Source organism: Rissa tridactyla, chromosome 1 (assembly GCF_028500815.1).
Source record: "Rissa tridactyla isolate bRisTri1 chromosome 1, bRisTri1.patW.cur.20221130, whole genome shotgun sequence".
Classification (NCBI taxonomy): domain Eukaryota; kingdom Metazoa; phylum Chordata; class Aves; order Charadriiformes; family Laridae; genus Rissa; species Rissa tridactyla.
The window spans coordinates 194,932,225-194,948,703 of NC_071466.1; the positions used below are offsets into that span (position 1 = coordinate 194,932,225).

A 16,479-nucleotide genomic window follows, 5' to 3' on the forward strand; every position below is an offset into this window, starting at 1 on the left:
ACAGTAATTAACGCTGCAGATATTAAATACCCACGTAGCATAGATTAGTATTTTGTAATAGGCAGATACGCCAATGTTTACTGCACTACAAAGTACAACTGATATAAATGTGCAAGCTGTGAAATGAGAATCCCATTTTCCGTCCACTTACTCAAATGCTATTCTTGTGAATTGGGTTCTTGATCTTCATCGCAACCCTTGGTCTTAAAGCCAACATATGAAGACAGAATATTGCCATAAAGTTCAGTATTTATTCAAAGTGTATATTCTGAGTTAATGGCTTTCCAACTTTATGGATGTAGGATTGGTGTTTCAGCATTTTTTGTGTACCATAACGCAAAGACTGCAAAGCAATACCACTTATGTTTACTTTATTAGTACACCAACGTCCTACAAATTTTAAAAAGTAATTAAACATTATTGAAGCAAGCATTAAACGCAGCCCTTCAGCCTGAAAACCACATAAAATTGATTTTAAAAATAAATCAAACTGTAGCAATTGCCAGCCTCCAGTATAGCCCCCAGTAATTTACACTTCTTCATTCTGAAAGTAAGAGCTGGGAAGGAAAAAAAAAAAAAATAGACTGAACTTGTCTGCATCAAAGATGCCTTTACCACTATTACAATGTAAAACCACCCTGCTTGACTTCAGATAGAGAGTTCCCTAATTGAAGGATTTAATTCCTACTGCTGTTCAATAGCAGTCAGTATTGCTACAGTTAGGGCAAGGTAATCTTCACAACTAGCTGTGCATTTCTGTACTGATTTTGTTTTCTGTAAAGCGTACTGCTAAGATTTGAACTGCAATGTTGTGACGTACTTGAAACCATGCAATAGTATAAACCAGCCTCAACGTTCACGTAGCATTGCATTTGCAATGAAGGGGCTAAATAAACTAAGAGCTGCATCACTTAAAGAACATAGTGCTATACTAGGTTTTAATAAGAAAATTTAGATACAGAAAAAGTAGGGTATGAAAATAGTGTTTTCCTTCTTGCATTATAACTAAATTACATTAAGGTTTTTGTCAGTCTCACATATTACATTTAGACTCCCTTATTGATGGAATGGAAAGTATTCACATGTACATGATCATCCAGGTGTAAACTTGCACACATTAACAGGGAGTAGCTTTGTAGAGGATTATGACAAACCTTTACAGATTAAATGAGGTATTGCACAGATTAATAAAAAAGCAAAAGGCAACAAAAATATACAGCAAATTGGTAGAACATTTACATGATAATTTTACAGAATCCATAGACAGAAAGTAGTGTTTAGTATATCATTCACCTTAAAAAATATATATATATAATAATATATGATCAATCATCCCATTCGTCATCATCCTCAAAGTCTTCTTCATCATCTTCATCCTCATCTTCATCTGTAAGACAGAAAAAAGCAAGTCAGTTGCATGCACCAATTTAACATTACAAAAGCGTTACTGATTTGTCCCACAACTTTCTGAGAACAGAACACTCAGTTCAAGGAGGTCACGACGATACATTTGTAATACTCTAATTTGAGCTTTCTAGACATGACATTCAGTTTAGGTAGATTTAACTTTCACTATCTGTTTCCTTTCTCACTCCTTTCCCCAGGTAGGGAAAAAATGTATCTTGCTTTCTGCTATGAGAAAAAGAATCAGAAGTTCTTATTTAACACTTACTACTTATTACTCTTACTTAGAGAATCTCAGAGTGACCAGCTTGTTCCAGACTGGTTTTTAAACTTCAGGGACAGATTAACTTCTGAACTGTAAGAACTGCTTCCCCAAGTTTACTACATAACAGGATTTCTGTTTACTGTACAGGCAGATAAAAAAAATAAATTTATGAAGTACATTCCTTTGTGGTTACTGGAACATTCTAAGATATGTAATGCATACCAACATCAATGTTTCTTGTTAACTTTATTGAGCCTTCCACTATTGTTAATATGTATCACAATTTAAAAATTGTAGCCTGTTAAAATTAAACTTCTTATTTGTTGGGCAAGAGCATTTCCTTCCCTGGGTAAATGCTGTTATCAGCCCCCTTCTGGTAGTCATCACAGAACACCAGGTTGGAAGGGACCTCAGGGATCATCTGGTCCAACCTTTCTTGGCAAAAGCACGGTCTAGGCAAACAGCCCACCCTGCCCAGCTGCATCTTAAAAATGTCCAATGTTGGGGAATCCTCCACTTCCCTGGGGAGATTATTCCAGTGGCTGATTGTTCTCATTGTGAAAAATTTTCCTCTTGTGTCCAGTCAGAATCTCCCCAGGAGTAACTGGTACCCATTAGCCTCGTGCATCGTCTTTTCCATGTGACTCCTTGTAAAAAGGGAGTCTCCATCTTCTCTGTAGCCACCCTTTAAATACTGGAACATGGCGATAAGGTCTCCCCTAAGCCTTCTTTTCTCAAGGCTAAACAAACCCAATTTAATTCACGTAAAGTACCAAAATTGGAGATCACTATGTAGGGCTTCAAATCAACAAACTATATCGCATTTAGTCAAACTGTTTGCAGATTGCAAGCCCAGTTTTGGTACAAGACAAGCTCTGGAAGAAAAATGTATCAAAGCCTAAACAGCAGAGATGTAACCAAACAGCTGCACTGCAGCTACTGAACTGCATTTATTACAAGCTGGTAGTTGAGAAACGCAAATCCTCTTGCAGCCTTATTCTTCCCAAGAACTTAAGTATGAAAAGTTGATTCAGCACTAGTATGTGACTAGTTAAGTAACACTACTTGTCTAATTATTATCCAGCAGGTGGCATCCAAAGCACACTGGAAGCCAGAGTTTTAAGAGCATGAATCTTTGCAAGAGCTTTGGCTTCTAGAAACAGAAAGCATTAAAAGCCTTCCTTCCAAAATATTTTGATAACTTATTTCATCAGACATCTAGTGGATAAAAGTAAGTTAGTCCTACAAAAAAAAAAAAATCTTTATAGGGATATTAACCTTGACTAGTAATTTCTAATTCAGTATTATTGCGAACTACTATACAATTCAAAGTAGCACAAAGTAACCACTCAGCCCGTCACTATGGGTCTGCCTGGAGCATTCCGTATTGGACTATATGCTGAAATCCATGCTTTTTTCCAACAATATTTTACGCTGAGTAGAAGTGTTAACTCTTGAAAATCTGACACTGTGAGGTCAGAAAGATTCCATCAGACTCACCTGAAGAATGAATGGCTTTGCTCCTTTTCTGCATAACTTCCATTAATGCACCCACAATTCCTGAGGTGGGTGCAGGTGTAGGCGGTGCACTCTCCTGACCATCAGATACCTTGGAAAAAAGGACACATTAGAAAGATGCAATTAGCAAACAGAACCCATGTATTTTGAGACAAACTTCCTTATAAGATTAGTGAGTTTATTTTCAGGCAGAAGGAAGAGCGAAATTGCAGTTTGTTTCTTTAGTTCAAGCTAAGTTTTTATTTATAAAAAAGTCAACTTTTTCTCTTTTGTCATACAACACAACTGTAGTCCACACTCAAGATTAAATAGTTCGTCTCTGATTATCATGAAGTGAGTGTGCAGCTGAAGGAAAGCTTCTTAATATGGTTGTACAGACACGATTTGTGTGGTTGCATAATCATTTGTTATTTTATCCTTGGTACATACAACAGAATATTTTTTCTTGTTTGGGCTTGTTAACCAGGTCTGCTTTGGGCTGATAATCCCTTCTGAAAGTAGTAGACTTTGATGCTGCAAACCTGTAATGGCAAATAAATATTAACGTGCCCTCATGCTTTTTGTATCAGAAGCCTCAAGTGCAAGAGACTGGCAAAAAAAAAAAAAAAAAAAAAAGTACCTACAGGCAAAATTATTTTAAAGATATTCAGTGACATCAAGAAGAAATGCTAATAGTAATAGCCAGAGCTGCAGCAGAAACAGCAGAGGCATCCCTCACAAGTGGCACTTTTCTAGACACAGGCAGCCACTTTCTTAGAAGCCTTAGTGTTTGCAGAGCACAGGACCATTTTAAGATGGAAAAAAATACAGTAATAATAATAAAAAAAAAAAAAAAAAAATCTAGTGTTTGCCTTCCAGTACCATCACTGCTGAACTCATCCCCTGCAGTTGCTTAGATGTTTTTACTGAAGTATTAAGGAGACCAGCAATCTTTCTTAGTTCTTGCAAAAGTTCTTTACAGCTGCAATACTGTGGTATCATCACTTTACGAGTTACGCTTAAAGCTTTACTGAAAAGTGAGAAATGAGTTCAAAACAGGGACAATTTCATGCTAATACTCCCCTAGAGCGAATAAGCGTTCTAAGCATTTTCTCAGTACTACCATTTAAAGTATCACTTCGAAAAAACTCTAAAAGTTATGATACAGCCTGAAACAGCCACAAGTTACTCTTCACACTGCAATACTGCATCCATTTGCAAGTCCCAAGGGGACATAGATGAGAAACAGCTTTTACTCACGGATTTCAGCTGTATACCCTGTCGTATCTGGTCTAACAGTGCATCTCTTCCTGAGCAGGACACTGGTCGACTGTTCTGTTCTACTTTCTTTAACTGAGCTCCTTCTCTGATTTGATCCAAGAGTGCTGCTTTGTTTCCTGCAGGAACTGGAAGCTGGTGATCAACCTCTGAAGGAAGGCCTGGTGGTGGAGGAGGACCAGGAGGGGGTGGAGGAGGTGGTGGTGGTGGAGGAACAGAAGACCCACTTGCCGGTGGTGGTGGTGGTGGAGGAGGGCCGGATGGTGCAGATGATGAATGCACTGGTGGCGGTGGAGGATACATCCTGTTTGGAGGAGGAGGGGGCACTGTGGCACCAGGTCTAGATGGAGGCGGGGGTGGAGGTGCTGCTGTGGGAGCTCTTGAAGGAGGTGGAGGTGGTGCCCCTCGGCCCCTAGCAGGGGGAGGAGGAGGGCCCGAGCTATGGGGAGGTGGTGGTGGAGGTGGAGGGGGTCCTCCTCTGCACGGTGGTGGTGGAGGTGGGGCTGAAACGAAACAAAACAATTTACCATTACATGCTACTCAATACTCATAAGTCTTTTGTTGGAGACTAGCGGAAAAAATAAAAAGGCTTTGCCTTGCCTTTTGCAAGGATCTCTGTGCCCGTGCAAATTGTACCAGTTCTGGATTAAGTTGAATATAGCTGAATATAAGCTATGCTTATATGAATGCAAACCAAGTTGATTATAAGTCCCTATGTCTGTCATGTATTTTCAAGTGCAACACAAAGACTAACTAAAGTCACAAAACAAGCTTGGTCATTAATTTTTGTTTGGTCCTATGGTAGTAATTTTCCTCATAATCCAAGCGTAGTGTTTCAATTTCTTATCACAAAATGTAGAAAACTTTCAAAAGAATCCTCTAAAATTTTATTGAGCTAGGACAGAAGGCAAAAGAAAGATATTTTAGAAAATACACTTAAAGTGAAATACAGAATTTCCACTTTGTGGAATCTATCCATTATTTTATTAGGGAATTACAGGATGCAAATATTTTTTGAAGCATCATCTTCTAGTAACAAAAACACCTATTAATGCATTACGATGCAGCATAAACTGATTCTTAGTCCCTTTTCAGGAAGATTAGTTCCAATAATATCTTTATGGAAGGGACCATAGAAAGGAAACAACTTCAGGTCTATCTCAATGCTCAGGATCATTTCTATATGAAGTGGCCTTGAGATGTACTTGCTCCGCTAATGGCATTTTAAATAGCACCATTTCATTTCCTCTTCCATTAAGCATCTAATGGCTTATGGTACTTTAGGTTGTGTGGTTGTTGCACGTAACTACTTAATAATCCAGGTGCCGTCATACAACTAAGAAAATTCACATTTTATTTCATATGCTTTAATAATGAAAAGGGTATTACACTCAAGAAGATACTTTTTACCTCTTCTATTACATCCTTCCTGCTAAATGCTGATAAAGTAGGCTGTCTGCACTGGAATAGAGAGGGGACGTCCCTAAAAAAGGGATTTTGAGGAAGCAGGAGACACTAGTGCCTCAGTGCCTCCTTCCCTGCTCATCTGAGAGAAACATCCCCCTCCTAAAATCATGCGTTATGTTCTTAAGTTCCACAAATTGCTCTGTTTTTTCCCATCCCTTCAAAAGAACAACATGGGCAGAAGCTCCTCTCAAACTTTATATATTTTGCAAGAGACATACTGCCAACATTCTTGATTTTTTTAAAAAATCACCACTTTTTGGCTACACATGACTGTAGCTTCCTTTTTGGCCACTGGAGGACAGTATTTTCAAATATAACTTACTCGGCAAGCACTACAGACAGTTTTTCTGTATTTTACCGAAAAGATATATAACATAGTCATGTTCCAGAGTCTGTAGTGTCTGTAGATTTTGAACACAAGGTTTAAGTTTTCCTGTGGGGGAAAGGTTTTACTTGCATTGTATACAGAGAGATGTGCCACATCCAATCTGTGGAAATAAGAGTTCAAGAGCTTTTATAAGGCTTGTCTGCACTCAGCTGGAGTGAAATGAGGGAGGAGAGCAAGGCGGGAGCACCATTACCTCATCCACACTCCCTTCCCCCCCAACAGATGGTACAAGCAAAGCAAGAAATAATTTACTTTTTTTATAAACGCACATTAATCTAAACATGGCTATTAACAAAAAAAAGTACGTAAAATCTTCTATTGATGGTACTGCCACTAAAAAAAAAAACCTCAACAACAGTACCAAAAACTAGGGGAAGGGCAGGAAAAACAAGAAAGTAACTTCTATCTGAGCAGAATAATGTGTCTGTAACTCTCAAGTCAACATCTAGCAGGGTGAATACGTAAGCACAGAAATTCTTGCAATAGAACACAGAAAAATGTGTTTCAGTTGAGAAAGAACACTCCAAACAGCAGTCAAGCCTACACATCAAATAACATAATTGCAGGTAAACCCACTGAAATACTGGAATATTTTATCTACCTCTATCCAAAAGCACAGAGGTAGATTATTATCATGCATGTTAAAGACGAGGCAGCTTTTCTTTCAATTGCATACATGCAGGTGGCTGTAACTTGAAGTTAACGCATACATAATAGAAAAATAGGCATTTTTAAAGTATTTTAAGCTAGTCATAAGACTCCAAAGACAAGTCTTCTCAATCCAATTTTATGGTCAGTCCTCTGGGATCAACTCTGTAAACATTTAAACAGAGTTAAGAAACGGACAGATTTCTTACTGAGAAAAAAAAAATCATAACTGAAATTTTGCTCGAAATTTAACTAAGAAGTTTGACTATAGTTTTTAGTATTGCAGTCAAACAGATGTGCACTAAGGTTTCTCATCTAGGAAAGAAGTCACACAGCAGCATAAGTACTTTGAAGCATATGCTCAGATGCCAGCTCAAATACATACCGCTCCACCGCGGGGGACCTAAGGAATAAATGTAACAAGTCACTGTACCCTGAATCTGTATCTCTTCAGTCACTCAAACAATTTATTCACTAGTTTCGAACTGCTATAATTTCAACGGCATTTATATCCTGTTCCTCTTGAGAAGCGTTCTAGGCAAATTTTTGAAAGTTTGACATTGGCAGCGTAATGTTCAGACTGACTTGCTATGTTCCACTAGATAATGCATCAGCCTACTCAAAAGTAGTACTTTTTACTTTAAATTAGAAAAAAAGACCGTTTTTTCTTCTTAAAATATTCATATAAAATTTGCAGGCCTCTAGCTGTTGCAAGGTTCATTACACAGCGCTGACAGCGTAAATGGGCACCACGCATACATCTGCCAGACATGTGCCACTACTATCACTGACAACAGAAATATAGATAGGATTTTAATTTATTTATAAGATCGAGGTTATACAATAAATATGTAACATACACAGTCTGAAAGGTCTATATGCAATATACTGCATAGTTACTGGAAATTACTGACACAAATAAGATCCTTATTCATTAGGGAACTCTCATGGGTCAATGCATCAACATTTTTACATAGCATATGGTATACAGAAACATCATGAAATCTAATGCAACTGCGGTGATGTGAAGTCCAGAGAAGAGAAACAAAAATTGCTCATCACCAACAGCTCCTACGCTAATCCTTAAGGCAAAAAATGCCCTGCTAATTTTTATACGGAAATAAGAAGAATCCCACCTTGTCTGCGCAGTTCATTTTTAACAGCTTCCACACCTCCTGTTTTTTCAATGAAATCATATATGACCTTTGAAGTTTCTTTGTCTTTTAGTTGAGCCTCTGAAATTCCACACATATCAAACAGGTTTTTCAGTTCTGGGTCTAAGTTGTTCACCTGCAAGCCAGATACATTGCTTTTAAGTAGCTTGGAAGAATTTTTAAAAATATCATTTGTATTAGCAAAAACCCCACAAACCATGTAGTTAAAAGGAAGAGCAAAGCCAAAGACATTTCTCTGGGTTGACCTTTCAGCCAGAAAGGACTATTTTAGGACAAGTCAGTACCTTGCACAAAAAGTTTTGCATGTCTTCCCCTATTCCCTTCTACTCCAACATGTCTTTGAATCATATTATAAAAATCACAGTTTATAACTACTTTGATGTACAATAAAGTTTACTTAATGCTGATCTTCACAATTTACATTAAAAAGCCTCTAAAGCTTTTAATTATTCAGTGTCTAGAATAGCTTCTTAAATTACTTACATCAAAACCTGTGTTTGGATCCCAACCAACATGTCCAATGTGTCTAAAAAAGAAAAGTGCATTTAATCAGCATAAAAAGGACCTTGTTAACTACAATAACAGGACACCAAGGTAACTAGAAATTACTACCAGATTCTACCTCCAGGCTTATAAGACACTAAGCAATTTTTATTTCTTAGTGCCCCGCTTGAGAACAGAATAGTAAAACTTCTTTTACTCACACTTTTTGACTTGTGTCAAAGAACCCAAGTGGAGAAGTTATTTTGCCCCCTTAGGTTATGGTCTCTGGCAAAATAGGAAGGCTCCATCCCACCCTGTGCTATAGTATATTGACGGTGATGGAAGGACTGCACAGAGATCAAGGGAGACCAAGTCTGGCCATATACAGTAACTGGACTTCACGTTACTGACAACGTCTTGAGGGTCATGCAGCTGGAAAACCACCTCCTCCCTACCATCGCTGTTTGTTCTCTCCTCACCCTTCTTCCATTCACTTCCTTCTTTCAACAAAAAGTCAGGACTGTTTTGAGTTGCCATCTTCCTAGGCTTCTAGTAGCCATTTCATGTGTCTACTAAAGTATTATTTGACGTGATGCTATAATGAGCTAAAAAGACAGAAGAGCTCGTGCCCCTCCAAGCTACTTCATGCAGCTGCTGTTGGCTACAGAAGACAGACCACTACGTTACCAGCACTCCGTGTTCTGGGTTTCTTTTTGCCAACGGCCAGTTCTAGAAACACAAGGCAGTCTTCAGGAAGTCCAATTCAAAGTTTTAAAAATACCAGGTGAGCCATTAGTAGCCAACACGGTCTAGACTAAGCTTGTCAAATTACAAGGACCGTCGCGCTGTCCTTATGCAGTACCTTGCACAACAAACCTTATATTCTTGCTTGGGTCTGTTAGTATCACCAACAGCACAAGTTTTCTTTCTTAATGAGATTCCTGAAGCTCAGTGATCCGTTTTGGTCTTGGTATAACTATGATTAGTTAACTACTTAGTTTGAGGGGCAAGAAGAAATCTGGTTTAAAGATTGTATTACGCTACAGAAAAGGCAAAAACGGGAAGCCCTCTGTTTTTCCTAAGTATTTAAATGCCTTTCACTGCCCAAATATAGGATGATTTATTGATTACAGAATTCTAGATGTTAAGCTACAGCTTGTTTAACATAAATTCGACACATATTTCCTAATACATAGTCTCATATCCAATTGTAATGTATTAACTGGCATATGGAAATTGACAGAAGTTTACCAGCAAACACAATCTTACCCGTGTATCTCTGATCTGTGCAATTCACGATGCCCTTTTAAGAGTTTGTGAGCATACGATGCAGAGCTTAGTGTACTTTACTGATATTAAAGTCTACATGGATTAGTATTAGCATTATTTCTCATTTATTTTTCATCTTTCAGAGTAAAATAAGTTACTTGTACGCATTCACTGTAACACACTGTTTTCAAAGGTCTTTTCAATGAAAATGCATACTTATCAGGTAGCTGCAACTGTTACGTTATTTAAAAGAACATATACAGAAAAAAGTTATATTAACGTTAAGTGTAGTTTGATTATTTTTTTCTCAGAACACTGGAAGTCCACATCTGTCTAACAGAAGGCATTTAAAAATTGTACCTACTGATGACAACTTTGATTAGGCATAAACAGTGATAGTGTTGGTCTTCACCAGTATCACAGCTCAAGCTACACACAAGTTATCCTACTGGCATGTTTCTTTAACACCACCAAACACCAATTCCCATATGTATGTACAAAACCAGCAATTAAAGTATCTTGCACAGTAAGATGACACTTAGCTGCACTCTACAGGAAACTTAACTAGACCTTAAGCTGAACAGAAGAGACTTTCAATCTTCTTTTGCAAAGGTTCACCACTTAGGATTTAATGTTACATTTAATGATATGGGAACATATCTTTTGTTTCAACTTCATTAAATATTTTATCATCTTATTCTGAGCTTCTCTAGGTCTTTAATATTTTATGAGTGCACATAGTGTTTTGCAATGGTCAGAACCTAAGAGACATTATAAACAAAGTCTCAAAGTCATTTTATATCTGCGCTGCTGCACAGCCCCTTCCACAAATTCTGATCATAGGTAAAACACAGTAATGGAAATTACTATTTGCAACTTTGTCCACATATGCTGAAGTCTGCGTCAGTAGAGCTACAACAGTGACCAGCTACCAATCACTATTCAATTTTCTTTCTTTCACTCTTCCTCCTTTTCTGCATTTTTCAGTTTACGTGACATTAACAGATGCAGCACTTCGCTGATACGCAGATCAGAAAGAACGTGGTTGATGTCTGAATTGTCTCAGCACAGTCTGGTTAGGGAAGCATTTTATCGCATTTCTCCTTTAACTTTCTGTCCACTAGCCCATTCTACAGAGCACTCTCTCAAAACACTGTGCAGTAACATTACTGTAACTGATAATAGCAGCATTACTTTTACGGAGTTTTATTCTGGGAAGGCACGTCAGTGGAAACGATGCAAAGTAATGGTTCAAAAGAACAAGACATGCACTTGGCATGTAAACCCCGCACTGGTTTGCTAATACTTCACAGAAGCTGATCTTTCCAGTAACTAACTCAAGCCCTTTAAATTCCTGTTGCTTTAAGCAAATAAAGTATGTTTATTTTAAACGGCAGAAGATTAAAATACCAAATTATAGTTCAGGAAAACAAGAGTTAATTCAGTAAACTGACCAAACCCAAGTTTCATGAAAATGAAGCTTAAAATGATACATCATAACTATTCTAAAAGATTGAAGACACATAAGAAACAATATTAAAAAAACCCAACCCATTCCCAAGAGGTATACGCATGCACGTATACTTTCCTCACAAGATATGGGTACTAGTAGCCTATATACCAGGAATAAGTAAGTTTGTAAACAGAAAGCCAGAGCTAAAAATATGGCTTTGTCATTTCTGCTGTTACGACAAGTCAGGAGCCGCATGTGTACATTGTATGATGAAGCACAGCTCAGCAGGCACAGCTGTAAGAATGACAGTGTTAAAGAGTTGACCGTTGAGGATAAATACGACTCCGCATGGAGCTGACCACTTCAATAAGACACTTTTATGCAGCCAAATTGTTTTCTAAACTGTTTTAGGATAGCAAGTTACTTTTTGTTTATAGTTGCAGTAAAACCCTCACCTGTGTATAAACTAACTTGCTATAAAACCCTGCACCATTCCAGCTAGCATTCCCTGTAGTTCAGGTTACACACAACAGTCACACATTTAACTCTTGAGCGTCTGCAAGTGTAATGGACAAAAAAAAAAAAAAAAAAAAACAAAACACCAAAAAACCCACCAAAAATAAAACCCAAACTCAAAAAAGTCCTTACTGGAAATTAGATGGCGTTCCAATATCTGCCTTTGTCAATCTTCTCTTTTTAGTTTTTCCTTTCTTCTTTTCTTTGGTATATGAAATATTGTTGACTTGTGGAGTATAAAATCTGTTAGTTGTAATTTCCGGGTTTTTGATATCAACAGTTGCCATTGGTAGATTTGGGCCTGTGAAGGTAAAGTACAAGATTTTTACTACTGTGTTTCAACAAAGCCACATTTAACCTACAATTTTATTTTTTTTTTTTTTTGAGTGGCAAAATACTTGTACTGTAGCCATAGTCCTCTGTGCCACATGCATCTGGCTGGGTTCTGGATGTCAGAAACATAAACTAAGTTATTTGCTGAAGAAAAAAACAAAACATGTTGCTAGAGCAGAGCAACGGCAGAAAGATTTTCTAAATTAGAATTTGATTTTTGCAAATTTGGCCAAGAAAGTAATTTGAAACTAAAGAGCTTTTACATGCTCAAATCACATGGAAGAAGACACACTAAGGTTCAGCACAGTTACAATCCTAGACAAGATTAAAGGAATGCCACAAACAGTAAGAGCCATCATGCGATCACCTTGGCAGCACAATAAACTGATCTTAAAGGAGAGGGAACCTTTGCTTACTAAGTCCCAAGTGGGAACACTTTCTGCCATCGCACACAGAACTAGAACATCACAAGAACTTCAGAAGGCTGCTCTGGACACACTACTGTCTTCAAATACTTGACAGTATCTATGGAGCTATTCAGGATTTCTTATTTCTTACACTTTGACAGGTTTGCAAAAGCCCCAGATAAGAAACAAAGCTTGAAGAGCAGTGACAGTGCAAACAGCACCAGAAATAGAAATTAAACACTCACATTATGAATTATGTTCTCAAACCTTGTTCTTCATTATACTCTCATTATTTAAAATGCATCTGAGTTACACTCACGCCAATTTTAACATTTTAGTATGCTATTACTTGCATGATACTAGCAAATAAGTACACCTGGCAAGTTTTCCACTCAGGCTTTTTCAGTTCTGACAGAAGATAACCCTTGACGTAAGTGATAGTAGTATTTAAACACTAAGAAGCAGTTTATGCATTTTTCATATATTTATGCACACACACGTATTAAAAGAAACCTGCAAAAAGGATAAGCGATCTCATTCTTCCAAAATAGAAACTAAGCAGTCAATTTAGGACCAGTTTGGCCAGAAATAGTTTGAAAAGCATCCTCTGCTCTGCTGTGAGTTACTACCCAATGCTTAGCAAATCAATTAAAATAAGACTTGGGCATACAGTCTTAGTGGGCAGATGATAAAAATGTCTAGTTAGACTTTGATAAATCTGAACCTTTTTTGACATGTTTTGTAACTGTATTTTGTATGGATAATTCAAAATTCTCCTAAGTATTCTGAAAGGACCAACAAGCCTTAGGTTTCACAGACTAAAGTCCAAATCAGAAAGGAGAAGGAGACAATAGATAACAGAGCTGACATTTGGAGTTTAACTCCTCAGTGGGAAACACCTAGCACTGGCCAGAACAAGAAACAAGAACAGAAACACGACACTGGGCTAGACAAAACTCATCTAAACCCATATGACAACTCCTACGTTCCTGTAGGAGTCTTAAAGAACAAGATTTGAAACTGCATTGAAACTACAGGAAGAATTTCTAAAGTGCTTTCTGCTAAGCAGAAATGCTTTTATCTAGAAATGTTATAATCTAGACAACTGTCCTTTGAAAATACCAAAAACCAAACTGACCACATACAACCAACCAAAACCAATCTGTACTGTTAGTTACAACTGAAGTTAGCATTAACTCATCAATTGCCAAATACTATCAACTCAAAACTTAACAAGTGGAGTTCAGTAAATCTTCAGGTTTAATTGAAAGTTACAGTCTTAATTTCATTAGATTAGAAACCAAAACCACTGTAGGAGTTTTTTACCATTTTAATCTTCTATTATATTTTCTCACCATTACAGTGATATTTGTAGTTTCAAAAACTATACTGAGGTTCAAAAAGAAACATGTACCCTAGCACTTCTAGGAAGTTCTTGATATTCTTCTCACAATCCCTAACAGTCTTTGAAATTACACCTTTTTGCAGGTAAAATCATAAAGTAAACACACACGGTTTTAACCATTTAAAGCAGCAGCCATTTGCAAACTGAAGTTTTATTCAGCTGAGCTGAAATTAAGGACTGATAGCCTGATGCTAATTCCTTGATACTAACAACGTTCATACCAGAGATCATAGCAAACTCTTAAAGATGAAAATTTTTCTTACCATCAGGTTTAGACCTTAGATGTCCACGAGGGATAAATGAACCTTGGAAGGAATTGCACTCTTCTAGAACTGCCATATTTATATCCAGCAAAATTTTTCCCATCATAAGACATGCACCTTCCCTATCAGGTGTAGACAGCTCAATAAATGAAGATGAGAGAGGCATATAGAGCTCATCGTTGGGAAGTACCTGACAGTATAGTGGCCTTAAACATCCACTGTTATCAATATCTGTGACATCTTCAGAAGGTGCTCCAGAAAACGTAGTACAGAACATTTTGAGATGTTAATTCTACGAAAGTCTCTGTATTTTATTTAGAACCTCTCTAGGCATCTGTCCCAGGCTACAGACAGCCCTACAATAAACGCAAACTGTTCTAGTTAACATCTGAAACAAAATTCTGCCACATGGCTCTTAAAGATTCCCTCATAATCTAATTCTCTGACAAATCCTTATTTCATCCAGAACTTCACTAAGAGGTCAGTTGAACGACAATAACTCTTCTTTATTTGCATAAAGAGACCTAGCTATTACAAATGAGTAGAACATAAATCCCAGGAAATTACAGACTAATACATTTTACATAACTGTTAATGCCAATTTGATTTTAATCCTGCAATTCTACAAAAAAGAAAAATAAATCTTAAATCCGTACTATTGAAAACATCACACAAAAAGGCAGAGTGCTTTTTCCATGCAGGTTCAACACATGCAGAAAATCCAGACGAACAAGCCCCACTAAAACAAAATTCCCCACCGTATTTCAAGCATGGATCATGTGAGGACAGAAATGTGACTGTTCTTGTTTTTCAGTTTTAAAGGTAATTATGCACTGATACCCAGCACACAAAAAGCAGGTGTTCCATTTTTTTTTCCCAATAGAATTTCACTGCATATAGAGCATAAAACAAAAATTAGCTCATACTACAACAGTTGTTTTTTTTTTTCCCCAGTTACATGCTGATAGTATATATCTGCTCTAGACTGAATTTCAAATAGTGAAATGCAGAGTCTGTATAGAGCATAACCACCTGAGGCTATAAGCCATACCCTGACCGTGTCTCATCTCTGACTACAGAGGCATGACCACCCTTAGCTCTTTGCCAGCAGAGAGGCCAGGCATTATAGAATTTCACAGAATCCAAAAAGGAAAATGGACAGGTTGTGAAGGAGTATGTGGATGTCCCAGGGAAACAATTTACTAAAAAGCAGAGATGCGCAGGACTTTGACTAGTGATTATAAACCTGAAACATCTGGTATAAACCTATGTTTGCACGGAATATTCAGGATAAAAACACAGGACCAATGAATATAAGTTTAGTATGCGAGTATTTTTCTCAAAAAATGTTTCCTGACTATTTTAAGCACAAAAGTTTTTGCAGGCTTAGATTTTACACATTCAGTTTTCTTAAATCTTATTTCTAATCACAGATAGCAAACTAGGCAAACAAATGGTTTGTGTTATTGTTGGTAGCATTTACAGTAGAGACAAAGGCTAAATTTTTGTGGTGGGTTTTCCTTCCCACCTGCTCTGTAGATATTGCTAGCAGGGCTGCACTGTTCAGGTGAGCAGAAGCAAATGTCACTTAAGCAGCAGAGCAGTTAAAACCTTCAGAAAGCTCAGAAAAGCTGGTAAGAATAATGGGTGGTATTACTTCGGGTGCTTCAAAACTAAACAACCCAGACTCAGTTAAAGGAATAGATACCAAAAATGCCTGGTCTAAACTGATGATTGCCTCAACTTCCTCAAAGCTTAACGTTTACGAAAAAGAAACAGTACTTTTTTTGAGAAGTATTCCACAGGGTGGTGGGGTGGGCTTTATTGGGATATAAAAAGATATCAGCAGTTCCCATAATTCAGGATTAGTTATGGACTACCTATTTTGGTGACCTACTGAGATAATTGGATGTCTTGGTTAGTATAAATTTAAGACTACCTCCTCAGGTCATAAGGGGACCTCAGATGATCAGCTGACTATACCCTTGCTCCAGTAGCAAACTAACAGATACAGTGATACGACCTATGCTCCGGACCGCCAACAGAAATACCACAGGAGAAATTCTTTTTTAACTTCAGTGTGAAATCAGAACTACAAAGACTCCAAACTTGATGTTCATTGATATGCTTTTTTCACTTGATTTTAGAATAGATGGTAAAAAGTTTTTGGATCGTATTTATACATATTTTTGACTCCTTCCATCCATTTAATGAGAGGATCTCCTGAG

The 16,479-nt window shown here is 37.4% G+C and overlaps 1 protein-coding gene across 2 annotated transcripts in view; it reads right to left on the minus strand.

The window, feature by feature from the left end:
- Positions 1 to 354: 354 nt before the first annotated feature.
- Positions 355 to 16,479, minus strand: part of WASL (WASP like actin nucleation promoting factor) — a 51,072-nt gene continuing 34,947 nt past the window's right edge. The window contains exons 6-12 of one of the 2 annotated variants that reach the window (XM_054216820.1): positions 11,976 to 12,144; positions 8,606 to 8,648; positions 8,084 to 8,237; positions 7,333 to 7,350; positions 4,427 to 4,947; positions 3,170 to 3,278; positions 355 to 1,387 (exon numbers count right to left, since the gene is read on the minus strand). In XM_054216820.1, coding sequence (XP_054072795.1) covers positions 1,326 to 1,387; positions 3,170 to 3,278; positions 4,427 to 4,947; positions 7,333 to 7,350; positions 8,084 to 8,237; positions 8,606 to 8,648; positions 11,976 to 12,144 — 1,076 coding nt within the window. In that variant the 3' untranslated portion in view covers positions 355 to 1,325. The remainder of the gene's footprint in view (positions 1,388 to 3,169; positions 3,279 to 4,426; positions 4,948 to 7,332; positions 7,351 to 8,083; positions 8,238 to 8,605; positions 8,649 to 11,975; positions 12,145 to 16,479) is intronic. The other variant, XM_054216830.1, reaches the window with a different exon arrangement.